The 15,519-nt window shown below is 43.5% G+C and overlaps 2 protein-coding genes across 2 annotated transcripts in view; both read right to left on the bottom strand.

The window, feature by feature from the left end:
- HK3 (hexokinase 3 (white cell)) overlaps positions 1-935 on the bottom strand; it is a 14,578-nt gene extending 13,643 nt beyond the window's left edge. Inside the window, exon 1 of the mRNA XM_008576038.1 lies at positions 840-935. Within this exon, the coding sequence (XP_008574260.1) occupies positions 840-935 (96 nt within the window). The remainder of the gene's footprint in view (positions 1-839) is intronic.
- An 8,573-nt stretch (positions 936-9,508) lies between these two features.
- The window catches only part of UIMC1 (ubiquitin interaction motif containing 1), a 151,370-nt gene continuing 145,359 nt past the window's right edge, over positions 9,509-15,519 (bottom strand). Inside the window, exons 12-15 of the mRNA XM_008576034.1 lie at positions 13,892-14,063; positions 11,607-11,670; positions 10,496-10,550; positions 9,509-9,974 (exon numbers count right to left, since the gene is read on the bottom strand). Of these exons, the coding sequence (XP_008574256.1) occupies positions 9,764-9,974; positions 10,496-10,550; positions 11,607-11,670; positions 13,892-14,063 (502 nt within the window). The 3' untranslated portion in view covers positions 9,509-9,763. The remainder of the gene's footprint in view (positions 9,975-10,495; positions 10,551-11,606; positions 11,671-13,891; positions 14,064-15,519) is intronic.

Here is a 15,519-nt window from a genome sequence, read left to right as displayed (position 1 = left end):
TTGCTGGACACGGAAAAAGACAAAAAAAAAAAAAAAAAAAAAGAACATAGCTTTTTACCAGAAAACACTGGGAGGGTCCATTCTAGACTGGGTCAATGCATTTGGGGCTGGGGCAGCACCTGTTTAGCAAGGCAGTAAAAAAATGATAGATTTGGAGCTGAAACCCCTCAGCTCAAGCTCCTGTTATGCCTTAAACTCAAGTCACTTCACCTCCCTAAGCTCTTTCTTCCTCATCTATAAGATGATAGGCCACTTCTTGTTGTTTGGAGCCTGTCCCCCAAAGTTCATGTGTTGGAAACTTGGTCCCCACCGTAATGGTGTTAAGAGGATGGGAAATTTAATTATGATATTTGAAAGGTGGGACCTTTGAGAGGTGTTTGGATTGTGAGGACTGTGCCCTCATGAATGGATTAATCCATTCATGGAGTAATGAAATATTGTAGGTGTGCACTGGTGGCTTTGTAAGGAGCACATGAAAGAGCTCTTCCCAGTTCTGGCCATGTAATACCCTGGTCACCAAGGGATCCTGTAGAGAGTTCCCACCCAGAAGGCCCCCACCAGATGAACCCCCATGACTGTGGACTTCCCGGCCTCCAAAACTGTAAGAAATAAATTCTATTTCTTTATAAATTACCAAGTTTAAGGTATTCTGTTATAAGCAACAGAAAACAGACTAATACAGAGCCTCACAGGAGATAGTCACCCGATTGGATATGAAAGGCTTGATAAATTGGAAAGGGGCTGCATGGGCGTGAGCCCAGGTCCCCATGGCATTTTCAGTCGTCCTACTCTTGACAGCCTTGAATAAGCATGAGCTGGGAACCCAGTGCTGAACTTACCAGCTCTGAGCTGTCGGAGGGACAGGACAAGCCCTCCTGGGGGCAGCCTGGGGCTCCTTCTCCATGCAGCAATTCTACAGGCCCAATGGAGTCCATGTGGTTCCACAATGGGGAATGGCTACCTATAGGAGAAAAGGGACAGTGCAAGTCAACCCTTCCACTAAAAGCCCTAGGAGGCTATAACCCAAACCCTCAACTTCCTTTCTTCTGAAAAGGACCAGGAAGGAAGCTGTGGGCAGAATTCAGAACTTCTAACCACCAAAGATCCTTTAGTAATCAACCAGAAGGCCCTTGTTTTGCAGAAGCATATGTAACGTGACAGCACTGGGAAGGCTGATTTCAAGTTCAAACACCATTCACTCATTCTTTCATTCATTCATTCATGGGTTCCAAATGTCTACCATGCCAGATGCTGGGGCACAGAAGAAGCAGACCTAAGTCCTGCCCTCAGGGATCTCACAGCCTTACCAACAATCACAGTACAGTTGGCACAGGCAGTGATAGAGATGAATGCCTGTAGTAGACAGACATGCTGCTATGGTTGGGAGGTCAAGGAATGCTAGAGCTTTGGAACAAAAGGTGTGAGGTAAGAAAGGACTACAGACCTGCCAGAGAAGCAGGAAGGCTTGACTATGGACAGACTTTATTCCAGGCTAAGGCACATGAATTTCATCCTGAAGGTGACAGGGAGATATGGACAGAAGTGTATCTGTGCTTTGGAAAGAGGTTGCACTAATGGCATGACTTTGGGCAAATCATTTATGACTTCTTTGAATTTCAGGATCTTCATCAGTAAAACAAGAGGAAATAATATCTATCCTCCCAAGGCTGTTGTGAACACTAAATGGAGTAACACCTGGGGAAATGCTTTATGAAATGTAATGTGCAACACAAATGTCCGCTTATGGGTGGGTTTTGGAAGGTGCAGTGATGCAGAGCAGAGAGAGCCCTGTGCTCAGAGCCAAGGACCCAGCTCCCCACAAGGCATCGGCACCAGGTCTCTCAATTTTTCTTCATCTGTGAAGTGCGGCCAACGTAATTCAAAGGGCTGTGTGGAGCAAATGAGATAATGAAAGCAAAAGAACCTTGTTCAGAGTGTATGTTCAGATTTATTTAGCTGAATCTGAATCAAAATTCTATGAGCCTCAATTTCTTTTTCTACAACATGAAAGAAATTAAGTTGTGAGGATTAAAGGAGTAAATGGTCCTTTGCACAATGTAAAGGACTGCAGAAATGTCAGGTATTTTGTTCACCCAAGCTAGAGGTGCTATTGCTGTTCCAGGTAGTCCCCAAGGGAGCCTTCAGTGATTCAGGTGCCCTTTAGGGATAGAGGGCCCAATATCAGTCTACTGAGTCACTCTACCTCTACTCCTTGCAACAGCAAAACTTCTGGAAAGATAGTACCTTCCCACCCCTGCAACCCTTCCTCATCCCCTACCCCCATCACTCCCATGTATTTGTCCTCTCCAAGGTCACCTATGACCTCCTAACTGCCCAATTCCAAACCTTTTCCTCAATCCCCATCCTCGCTACCCTTTCTCAGGCACCCAAAGCCATGAGCTTTTGCTACAAAATTCTCCTCTTCCTTGGCTTCAACAGCCATCCTCACTGTCTTGTCAATAACTTCTCCTCTATCCCTTTAAACAATCGAGTTCCCAAGTTTCTGGCCATCCCCTCTTCTCCACACTCCCTTTATCTCACCCACCCTCAAGGTTTGATTAAGACCTCTGCGTCATGACTCCCAAATCTACCTGTCTTGAGCCAAATCCTAAACTCCAATGGTCTGTTAGACTTCACTATCTTGATGCTGCAGAGGCTCCTCAAACTCAACAATCAAAGCCACACTCATTTTCTCCTTCACTTTTCCCCTGCAAAACTCTTTTGTTCTCCAGCTTGGTTGGAGGCATCAGGAGGGTTTGCTCACTCACACAGCCGTTCAGGTTGCCCATGTACATTCCTGACCCTTACCTTCTCTAAGAAATTGGATCTCATGCTCTGTGAAAGAGCTCTCCCATGTATCCTTTCCTCCCCATTCCCACAGCTACTGCCCTAGACCATCCAACAGCCTCCTGATACCTCTGTTTCTAGTCTGTTCACCTCCCAGTCCCAACCAGCTTGAGTCACCTCTGCATCTTTGATGCTCAGCACAGGATTTGGCATAGGTATGTGCTAATATAGCTTTTTGGTTTTTCGTTTTTTTAAAAAAGATGACCAGTAAGGGGATCTTAACCCTTGACTTGGTGTTGTCAGCACCACGCTCTCCCAAATGAGCAAACCTGCCATCCCTATATAGGGATCCAAACCCGTGGCCTTGGTGTTATCAGCACCGCACTCTCCCAAGTGAGACATGGGCCGGCCCCTCTAATACAGCTTTTTGGAAGTGGAGGTAAGGGGGAATTTTTTTCTTGTTTGATAAACCAAGAAATCAGTTTCTAACAATGGGCCGGCCCCTCTAATACAGCTTTTTCGAAGTGGAGGTAAGGGGGAATTTTTTTCTTGTTTGATAAACCAAGAAATCAGTTTCTAACAAATCTTTCCTAGATCACATATACCTACAGTTTCCAAATCTGTCAAAGGGGAATGTGGAGTGTTCATCTATATGTTACAGGTCTGTTTCAAGAATAAAATGAGGAAACTGAGGCAATTACATTTGGAAAGGGCTAAGGGCTACACATGTGGCCTTCTCCTTCTGAAGCCCAGCTAGCTCATTCACTCACTCACTCACTCATTCTCATTTATTCCTTTCATCTGCTCAATATTTATTCAACACTTCTACATGCCTGAGACTGTGAAGCTTTCTCCAGGTAACCCCAGTATTTACACTCTTGGTAAATATTTCAGGTCTGTCTCTTCCTGCTGAGAGTCCCTGTGGGGAGGGATATGTTTTCTTCATTGCTCTATCACTAGAACCCAGCCCAGGGTCTCTAGTCTTCCCTTAGCTAAACTAGCTACACGGAGTGAGCTTTCCTCCTGAAAGATAGCCCTGCTGAGGAGGGGAGCTGCCATCCATTGAGGTCCAGCTGGCTTACTCTTCCCAGCCTCCACTTCTTCTGATGTGGGCCAAGCAGGAGGATTGAGATTGAGGACAAGAGGCCTGAGGATGAAGCAGATTGGAATTTGACCAAGGAAGCACTTACCCAGGAGATGCGGCAATTGGTTACTCTCCTCAGATCTGAGCTCTTCTCTCTCAGTGTGAAGAACCCCAGTGACAATGGTCTGTACCCGAAAGTGAAACTCAGAAACGACTTGAGTTATAATGTCCCCAAGCCGCACCCTCTTCCTTCACTGCTTACCAGGAACTTCCTTCCAAGTCTGCCCTAACGGAAGCCCAGGGTAGGCAGAACTGTGGTGCAAACTTAAGTAAGACGACCACAGGAAGTTAGAGCCCTGAATTGGGTCAACAGTCCTGGGACATCCCCTCTGCAAAACCAGGAGCTCTGTTTATTTTACAAACTCTCGGATTCTCGATTTCCAAGGTGGTGGCTCACCCCTGGAAAGGAGCTGGAGCCTAGTCTGGGAAATATGCAGTATAATAAATAACCTCCCCAAACGTGGTAAGTACTAATGAGCAAGAGGCAATGTAGGAACACAAGATGAACTAACTGTGTCCGAGGGTGGGCAGGGCAAGTTACGGAAGCTGAGCCTCAAAGGAAGAGCAGCTGTATGCTGACAGAGGTGGTCCTTGACAAAGAGGAGAACATGTACAAAATCATAGATCACAAACACATAGGTGCCTTCAGGGAATGGGGTGCAACTCCAAGGGCCTAAAGAGGATACACATAAGCAGACATAAATGGTGGGAGACGAGGTGACAGCCAGATTGTAGAGTCTAGTCTTTAGTCTGTAGGCCAAGGAGAGAGGAGTAGGTTCACACCATGGATCTTCTCTACTGGAAGAAGGGGAGTCTCAGGCTGCTGTAGAGCTGTTGGCCACCAAGCTGTTTTTCTCCTGAACTAGTCTCCACAAATACACAGAATCTTAGGCACCACTGTAGGAGATTAGGCAGACCACAACAATCTTCGTTTCAGGCAAATTGGTGGGCAGACTCTAAAACTTCAAGCTACCTCATCAGCAATAACCTTACCATTATTCACAGATAATAAAGGCCTCCACATGACACCAGGATGAAGACCAGGAACAGTGAGTGGTTCCTGTACCAGTTTTGGCATGTCGAGGCCTGGAAACATGCCACACATCAGGCCTGTTGCAGTTTACTGGGTACCAACCAGGTATATAGGCTCTAAAATGCAGTTAAGTGGGGGATTGGGATGGCAGCTTGGCTGTGTCACCCACAAGATAGCATCCTGACTAGCCTGGGGTTCTAGTCTCCCTCAACTTTGTTTCATCAGGAAAGAACATGGAACTGAATGTGAAATGCCCAGCTGTGATTCATTCTGATAGCCAGAGTCTGCAGTCTCTTGAGCCAGGGTGGATACACCCCTGACAAGCATTGTCAGGGCTCCTCATCTGTGTTTCTGGAAGTCCTGAACAATTTCCCCAGGAGTGGGGGTCCCGGCCCCCTAGTAAGAGTGCCAGGGAAGGTCTGGGTGAAGGACAATGGAAGAGGCCAGCTGGGCTTGAGGTTTATGAGCAGCTGTGATAGCCATGGCTACAGCACAGGAACAGCAGCTGCTAGCAGTTCTTTTCAGACACCAGATGGCCACTAACCAACAAGGGGCAGGATAAGTTCTGACAAGGTTTCCTCACAGTCCCTTAGTGCCAATCTCCAGCTGTCCAGAAGGAACTAAGGAATGGGGAGAGGATCAGCTGGGGGAGGGGCTGGCCCAGCTAGAGAACCACTGCTGGGCTAGGAGGCCAGACCCTCCCTGCTCTGAGCTTGCTCACAGGCTTGCTTCTCACTGTCTAAGTGCCCACAGCCAGACATACACCGTCAATAACCTCTCACACCATTCCTTCCACACCCCTTACACTGTGGCTGTATCTTCCAGCTCTCCTATGTGCATTAAACTGTTTCTGTTGTGTCTTTGTTCATGTTGATTCGTCTGGCATGACTTCCCCTTTGGCTTCTACAACCTTTTTATCTGTTTCTTCATTCATTAAACTACAGCTCAGTCATCAATGACAATGGGGAGCCCTACTTTGACAGGCTCTTCCTGGCCCTGACCCTGTCTGAGTGTGGCCTGCCTGTGGGTTTCATAGTATCTAGGATTTCTTTGCATCGTTGCATTTACAAGTTTATTAAAATCATCTGTTTTTGTATTCAGCTTCTCCACTGCATTGTGGTCTCCAGAGAGTGTTTCTTATTCATCTTTGGAGCCTTAGGGGCCAGTTCTAGACCCAACATGGAATATGCATCAGGTAATTTTTGTTAAATTGAATAGCCCTCCCACAACCTCAATAGTCCAGGGCTTTTGAAACTAATAGGAAGTAACCTCTTTCTGCCTTCCTGATACATATGGTTTCAGCAGTCTTTCCACTCTAAGGGTACAAACTCTTCCATCTTCCCACTGGCAACCACCAGCCCTCTCACCCACTAAGTACCTGCTTCCCCTTCCCCAAATTCCCATTTGTTAAAATCAACTTAAGGCCAAAGCTGCCCTGCCTCACAGGTGAGAATGAGCCCAATCAAACCTGAAATTGCCATTGAGTCATTAGTTTTGTGACTCGATGGGTAAGTAAGAGGTAGTGTAGTATAGTACAGAGAGCATTAGCTCTGGTGTCAGACCTGGGTTCAAAGCCCATTCCATTTACCAGCTGTATGATCTTAGGCATATTTCTTCACTTCTCTGAGCTTCAGTTTTCCATGAGCAAGACATGTAGACTAACTTCTACATACGATTTGCTTTAGGCTGAGTCCCCCCGAGAAACAGACCTAACTTGAGTACTAATACTATATTTGGAAGTGATCCAGGACAGGCCAGGATTAGGGTGATGCAAGTGAGATCCCTATGGTGCAGAACGTAGAGACCCTCTCAGGTTCATGCAAGTAAATGTAGAGACCCTCTCAGGTTCCCTGTACTTACATGAACCCAAGAGTGACAGCGCCTCACCCTAGTCCTGATCCTGATCCAGCAAGCACTGAGAGTGGAGTTGGAAGTGAGGTAAGAAGGGGAAAAAGTCAACAGAGTGTTTGTAATTAAGTTGCTGTTGGGAGCTACTGAGGTTCAATCCCACAGGGAACCCTGAGAGACAGGTAGAATGTGCCTCAGAGTTGTTCCACTTGAGGAGTGATGAAGCTGGGATATTTATCCTCCAATTCCCATGTTCACTGGCTGACAGCGGCTCCAGGAGCACTAACTCCCTGGTATTCTCAGCTTGTACCAACACAAGCCAAGAGAAGTCCTCAGACAGGCAGTCACGGGTACTTGCAATAGAACCCTGTGGATATATAGTGGAATGGTGAGTGCCCAGGGGAAATGGGCAAGACACAGCCTCTGCTAGAGGGCTGTTGTAAGGATGAAATGAAGTAATACAACTACAGTGCCTAACACTAGTCCCCTTCTCTCTGCAAATTTATGGCAATAGCTTGTGAAGTTCATGGAGCTTCCAGCTCTCCGTGAGTCAGCAACACTGGCAGGATAGCTGCTTGCCATGTTTCAAGATGCAGCAGAACCCTAAGAGAGCTCTAAATGCCCAGGACCTATGCTGTCTGTGGATGGCTGGTGGTTGATGGAGCTAGGGTAGTCCCTCCTGAGTATTCACTCCCCTGAGAACTGTCTCCTCTTGCATCTTCACCCCCCCCCCCGCCCTTCCACTCCTCACTGCAACACTACTTATGACACACAAAACTAGCAGTAAGTATCACATTAGTAACAACTGCTGGCACTTACTCATCACCATCTACATGACTAATATTATGCTAGAGCCTTTATACACATTATGTTAATCCTTAGAACCCTTTAATTATGACTTTTCCCATTTTATGTACAAGGAAACAAGGTCTCAGAGAAGCTGAGTAACTTGTATCAGAACCTAAAAGTGCAGACTTGGGTTGATAAGACACACTTTCCACTTTATCTCTTCACTCTTTCACTAATGATCCTCCCACAGGACCACAGCATGGAGAGAATAAGACTGTGGATAAACAAGCAGCCCTTTCCAGAGACAGCTAGGGGAAGGTGGGGGTGGTGGCAGCTGCTCTTCCCTTGACTCCCCATTAGCTAATAATTAAGTGTATGGGTCTGGTCTGGTTGATCCATGCCCTCCTACCACTGGTCCATGTTCTATGGAGACCCAATTTTAAACTAAATAATTCATTTTCTAGAAGCAGCCCTTCCTCTTTTCTTATCTTCAGGCAGAAAGATTAACACACTATCCCCTGTTTATAGAGCTCCACCTCCAATAAATTGCCATTTAATGAGAGAGAAGATGAGCGAGAGTTAAGCTTATGGAACATAACTGATAAACTACTTTTTGTCAGAAGAAAAACAGGAAAATAATACTAGAGTCAAAATACAGCATTTTCTTTAGTACTGAAGAGTACTGTGGTCTCACTGCCATGAATAAAGAGTGGCTTTCTTTCTTTCTTTGAGCCTCTGTTTCCTCATCTGAAAAGTGGAGATACCTACCTTATATGGTTGCTGTGAGGATTAAATGAAGGCACATATATTTCCTGGACCACAATTCTTGCTTAAAAAATAACAGTGATTATTTATGTGATGCTGGCTGCAATGTCAGTGCCATCCAACAGCAAAAAATCATCTATAGAAAGAATAGACAGTGAGCCTGTCATCCTGTCACCTTCTAACTCAAAGAACTTGTGTGAAAAAGTGCCTTAGGCAGAACCTGAATTCCTGTGCCTGTATCTTCCTTCCATCCCTCCCATCTGTGAACTCCCCAGTCTAACACACACCTCATTGTCATTTTAAACAAAGGGAAAAGGTCACTTTGGACATGATAAATCAGAAGTAAGGAGAGTCTGAGTAATGTGCCTGTTTATCCCGTCCCAAGTTCATTTCCTGGTCAATAGCCACCTCCTGCAATCTTTCATTACATCTTCAAATCAGCCTGGGCTAAAACATACTTGTTTGGTCTTATCCTTCAGGTGGTAGCTTCTGCCATTTGACATCCTTTCATTTTTGAAGTCTGCCTGTGCACTGAGAACAGACTACATCTCTGTTCTGTACTAGAAGCTCCCAGGCAATGTGGTGGAGAATGTGCACTACTTGAGGAATGTTATTGAAATAGAAGCTATTTCCTGTTGCTGCAATGACCTTTGGCAGCAAGAGAACCAATCTTGGTTTGAACAGATGAATATGTCTGGCATTCCCACTGGTTAATCTACTTAGGAAAATAATTGCACAGGTACTCATAACAGAGGATTCACTTACAAGTTCCTGGGAAGAATGGCAAAGATACATCCCGCAAAGGCCCTATGGTCTGGCTAAGAATTCTTAACTGAGTAACGACCGCAAGATGAAGTGACAGGTCACTGAATGGTAGGGACAGCAGAATAAGAAGTAGGATTCAATGCCCCTGGTACCTCCCAGAATGATGTCAGAAACAGTCAAGGGAGTAATGACACAGTGTTCAGAACTGTACACTACACATGAAGTGAATATAAATCGTATGTCAAAGATCAGTAATGAAATTCATTCAGAAACTTGTAATTTATGAGTCTGAGAACTACATCTATAATTAAAATATCCCCACCCCAAATCCCACAACACAGAGGAAAAAAGGAAAATCTCCATAAATTGAAATAAGATTTCGTACAAACATAGATAAATATATTTAAATTTTCCTTTAAGTAAATTCAAACAGACTGTTATAAAACAGAATACTATACACAGTTTTCTGTATAGATCATAGGAAACATAAAAACCAGGATGCTGAGTGGGTGCTGGTGGTAAGAACTGCAGGGTCAAAACTTGCTCAACAGTGAACTGGAGACCACTAGGGCTTAATGGACATGGCCCACCCCTATTGCTAATGGTTTTGTCAACCTTTGGACACTAGAAATTCAGGATTTTCTCCTTCTTCCTCTGCCTGCTTTGGTCCGTGTCCGGCTACCTGGCTGGACAGCAATTTGCTTTTTGAAGTCCACTAAGCAATCTGTGACTTCTGAAATGGCCAAAAAAGACTTGATGGGAGACTCATTTAAGTCGAAGTGTGCAAGAGAACTCTCCATCTCTCTGCTGCAGCCTGCCTCTTCCACCCCTGGTGAGGGCACCCTAGAGAGAACAGAAAAATTCATGTTCAATATATACCTACTAAGCCCCAAGAATGTGCTATGCACTGTACCAGAGGCTTTTATATATATTATTAGTACACACAATCTTTGTAAAAATCCAACCAGATAAGTACATCATTCTGCTTTCATAGATGAAAACCCCGGGTAAATCATACATCTAAAGCCACACTAGGCACTGAGGGAATGAGGATTCAGACCCAAATTCTCAAGCCGCCTGAGGTCAGAAGAGCAGCGTTGGATGGGGACAGAGAGGTAGGGAGGAGTAAAACAAAGCTTTTGATCTGCTTGTTTTAACACTATTAGTGAATCAATCTATCCATCCAATTCTTATCCTAGATAAGATATATGGAGAACAAGAGTTATACAAAGAGAGAGGTCTCAATAGTTCCACGGTGATTTCTACTTCAACAATTTGAGTATCGCACTACAACAGAACACAGGACCAATCCTGTGCTTTTCGGAACTACTGACAGCCACACCTAAGTGCACACCCCTATTCACCTGTAGGCTTGTTTCTGAAGGCTTGTTTCTGCAGGCTTGGTCTTTATCTCTGCATCTGTGATAGGAGAGAAAAAGTAATAATGCTGGAAGTAGTATTGGTAATCATACTACTTCTCACTGATCTTGTGCTTCCTGTGTTTTAGGCACTGCTTTTCATCAGGCCTATCCATGTAGCTCAGATCCCTAATCCCCAGACCAATAGAATGTGAGCATTAGCATCCAACAGGCTCAGCTGCAAAGGTACTGAGGTGAACACTTTTGAATGAACAGCTACTGAACAAATCTACTTCAAATCTGGACTTGAGGAATAAGGAGTTGTCAAGGGAAATCTGCCACTTTCAGAGATTCACAACCTGGTGATCTAGAGGCGGCAGGATGAGAGGTTTGGAAAGGCTGCCTTTTTCTAGTCAGAATGTACAACAGATTTGCTTGATTAGAATGAACTATTAGAACTAGACAATAAGCAAACCTCACCAGGCTTAAGCAAAAGCTCCTCTTCCATCTACATCCAGTGAAATTTAACAACAGCAACATCAATAACAGCAGCTAATATTTTTTAAGAGCATACTTATTCCAGGGAACATGTCTGGATCTTTACTAGATATAATCTTTGCAATCTATGAAGTTGGTATTACTAACTCTATGTAATGCTCTTGACCAATCCACTATACTGCTCCCTAAATTCTAGGCTCAAAGTTACTTCCTACACTCCCTCAGGAGTTGGGACACTAATGATAACATATGAATGATGCACAAAACATTAGGAGGCAATAATGTTTGCATGTCTGGTTTTCCATGCTTATTCTTCATAAAGTATACTTGAGGCCTGTGTCATTTCCCTGTGATTTGGAAATGTTTCTTCCCAGTTCAACAGGCAGTCATGATCCCAGGCTTTATAAAGCCTGAAATGAAACACATGATGAATAAAACAGGGTATTTCCCCATCTTCCTTTTGATTTTACTTTCTAAATGACCTAGAATCTCAAAGTCTGGCTGATTGTGTCAAATGTTCACCCACATAACCCCAACAAATAGTCTAGGGGTTGGCAGTGGCTATCTCCACTGGAAGGCCTCAGGCATAAGACCAGAAAACTCGTCCAGGAGTCCTTACCTGCAGTCGTGTGCTCAGACTGTTCCAAGAGACTAAGGAGTCGGCCTTCACTGTGGCCTTTTTCCTGTTACAGAGAAAAATAGATGAAAGGGTTACTTCATGGAAGAGAGTCTAAAATACAACTTCCTTAGCCCAGATCACACCTGTTTCCAGAAGAGAAGAGGCGTGGAGGCATAGCTCTAGGGAAGTCTTTTGCTTTCTAGTAAACCGTAATGAAGAGAATACATCTCTATACCAAGAATATTATCCAGGAATGAATACCAGAGTCAAGCCAAATCAGTCCACTAAAATCTTATCAAAGAACAGCAGCCTTTGACCTATGGTAGACTTGGGTAGATTAAAAATAGAAAATAAGAGTTTCAAGGAAGGCAGTGCTGCCAGAAGAATAAACTGGCTCTCTAGTATAAGTAAGCACTTCCCTATAAACCCCAACTCCAAATCGACACCTCTAAATCACCCCATTCATAGAGAGGTCCCTTTCTTCTGGCATGACAAATAAAGCCTTCCCCATGTTAGTGTGTGCAGGGACTGCTATGTTAGTAATCCTAGAATATGGAGCTCCTTCCTTATCTTTGATTTCTAAGCCAAGACTTGCTCTTCCTGATCTCTAATTACAAGGCCCAGAAAGTATATCCATCCTTCCAGTGACCAGGGCCCAAACCCCATAGCTTCCTAAGGCTGGGCACATAAGTTGTTCAACAGAGTTGATCTTGCATGTGTTCTTGGCAGTGGGGGTATGAATTGAATATCCTTTCAGGAAAGTAATTTGGCAGTACGTTTCAAGAGACTTTAAAATGTTTATGTCAGGCCGGCCCGGTGGCGCACTGCTACAGTGCGCCACTTGGGAAGTGCAGCGGTGCTCCCGCCGAGGGTTCGGATCCCACATACAGACGGGCCGCTCACTGGCTGAGCGAGGAGCGGGGGCAACACTGAGGGTTGCGATCCCGTTGCCGGTCCCGGTCCGGTACGGAGGCGACACTGAGGGTTGCGATCCGTTGCCGGTCACGAAAAAAAGACAAAAAAAAATAAAAAATAAAAAAATGAAATAAAATAAAATGTTTATGTCTATTGCCCTAATAGTTCTACTTCAGGAAATCTATTCTAAGGAAATAATTAGTGGTACAAAGACTGATTAATGTTTTAAACACAGTCTTATAATACAGAAGAATTGGGGGCCGGCCCGGTGGCGCACTGCTACAGTGCGCCGCTTGGGAGTGCTGCGGCGCTCCCGCCAAGGGTTCGGATCCCACATACAGACCGGCCGCTCACTGGCTGAGCGAGGTGCGGGCCCAACACCGAGGGTTGCAATCCCGTTGCCGGTCCCGGTCCGGTACGGGCGCGACACTGAGGGTTGCGATCCGTTGCCGGTCACGAAAAAAGACAAAAAGGAAAAAAATAATAATAATAATACAGAAGAATTGGAAAGAATCTAGAAGCCCTATAATATGAAAATGGTTAAGTGAACAACTGTGTGATCCAAACATTAACAGCAATTTTTAAAAATAGTTTTAAAATAAATCCAGAAAGGTATTTATGCTATATCTTAAGTTTTTATAAATACAAGATAGAAAATTATATATAGTATAGTACTATATATAGTATGTGTGTGTATAGTGTTTGTGTATATATATATAGTATGTATTGTGTGTACACACACACACACACACACACACAGATGGTCCTCAACTTATGATGGTTTGACTTACGATTTTTCAAGTTTATGATGGGTTTATCAGAACATAACCTCATTGTAACTCAAGGAACATATGGACTTATGATAGTCTGACTTTGAACTTTTTGACTTTACAATAGGTTTATCAGGGTACTAAACAAATTTTCAACTTACAGTGTTTTTAACTTACAATGGGTTTATTGGGACATAACCCCATTGTAGTTATCCATACACAGAGAGCGAAAGAAAAAGAGTGAGAGAGAGTGAGTGAAAGTGAAAGAGAATAGTGTTGATAACATTAAAAATGTGTTGAAAAACAGACTAGAAGAAAATAGGCCAAAATATTAAAAGTTGTCTTTGAGTAGCTAGATTATGGGTGATGATTGCCCCTGAATTCTCTACACTTTTTTTTTTTTAACTTTCCATATTTTCTACAATGAACATGTGTTTAATTAAAAGAAAAAATAATTTTAAAAGCACAAATCTTGTTTCAAGATAAATAGGAGGGAAGTAGGGAGGGAGGGAAAACAAAACAAAACACCCAGAACATAACTGTGGCCTCTTAAAACTAAGAATCAGGAGGGCAGCCTTTCCCAAAACACTCCACACAAACCTTTGGGTTCCTTAGCCGTTGCCGCTGCTTCCTCTCCACAGCTGAGCGTATTCTACCACTCTCTTCAGGCTCATCTCCTTGGTCACCCCTTGCAAGCTGGAGACAGGAATCTACGTGGCACTGATACTCTCTGAATGGAACCAGGGATTTACAAACGTAACACTTCTCATTCCTAGCCAATCAGAAGAAAGAGAGAAAAGGCAGTTTTAAGATATGATTTTGCCTCTTAGCTCCTAGATATGTCTCAAATTGTGCTTTTACGTCTCAAAGTTATTCTGTCAGGAGACATGTCAACCAATGCAGATTTGCTCAGCAGGATCACCAACAAAACTACCCCAATGCCAATCAAAAGGAGCAAGTGACGAGCAGTTTTCCCTGGCTGTTTCTCTGTGCCCTGCTGTTGCCACAGTGGGGTGGTAATGAAATCAGCTCTTCTAACTATTTCAAACAATGCTGATTACTCTTCAGACATAAGATACCCTGTCAAACTCTTCTGAAATTAAGTGTACTTGTTTTTTCAAAGAGAAGTTAAAATTTAAACAGAAAAGGGAGGACCAAGAGCATTAAATCAAGGTGACATTTTCACCACGGTGGATGGACTTATCTGATCAGTGAATCAAGTGTGCCTACAGGCTGACTTCCTTAATTCTATAACCTGCAACATTAACTAGGAAGTTACTACAACCATGTGGTTCTGACAAAGACTTCAGCATAACTTTATATACACAATTATTTTTATCTTTTTATAACAGTAGATTTTGGGAAAAGAAAGGAAAGTATGTCCTTGAGGTAAGGTTTGTTAGGAATCAGTGAAAATGGAATCGTTCAGGGAAAAGGAAGAAAATGAACATTTATTAAGCATCTTCTCTGTGGTGAGAACCTGTGGAAGGCCCTTTAAACACAATTTCTCAATGAATTCTTCAGTCCTTTCAGGAAGAAACTATTCTCTCCAAGGTCCTACAGCTAATAATTGTCAGAATCCAGATCTAACTGATTCATAAGATCATCTTAGTTTTAAGAAGTTAAAGAAAACTTTCCAAAGCATGCTTTTTTAGACTTTTCTTTCTGGCCATTACTTTTCAGTAACTATAGAAAGAGAGACTTAGATTAACTATAAGGAAGAATTTCTCTGGAGGTCTTTAAAATAAGGAAAATATGTCTCTCAAGTACCTAATTATCTGGAAGAGTGTAAGCAAAACCTTGCCTTCTGAGAAAAGCTAGACTAGTATACATTTCAAGGTTTATCAATTAATGCAAAAAGCAATAGGAATTATCCCTATTATATGAGATACAGCAGCACGGTATAAGGAGAAGAAGTTTTTAGAGTCAGGTAGGCTTTGCCACTCTGGCCAGTTACATATAATTTCTCTTAAGTTTCTTTATTTAGAAAAAGAAAGAATAACTATCTTATCAACAACTGTGAAGAGTTATAAAGTAAATATGGCATCTAGCACAATGACTGGCAGATAATATTAAGCACTGAATAACAGCTATTATTGTTACTGCTATCTCAGACACATTTTATTAGATGCTGCGGATATAAACATGAATAAAGGCAAGTACCTGCCTTCAAATAACTCACAACCTAGCCAGGGACACAGAAAGGGGGGGGGGGGGGGGGGGGGGGG

This window comes from Galeopterus variegatus, unplaced genomic scaffold (genome assembly GCF_000696425.1).
Source record: "Galeopterus variegatus unplaced genomic scaffold, G_variegatus-3.0.2 Scaffold1275, whole genome shotgun sequence".
Lineage (NCBI taxonomy): Eukaryota > Metazoa > Chordata > Mammalia > Dermoptera > Cynocephalidae > Galeopterus > Galeopterus variegatus.
Note: the sequence above shows the minus strand (reverse complement) of the source record. Positions and strands in the feature narration are given on the sequence as shown.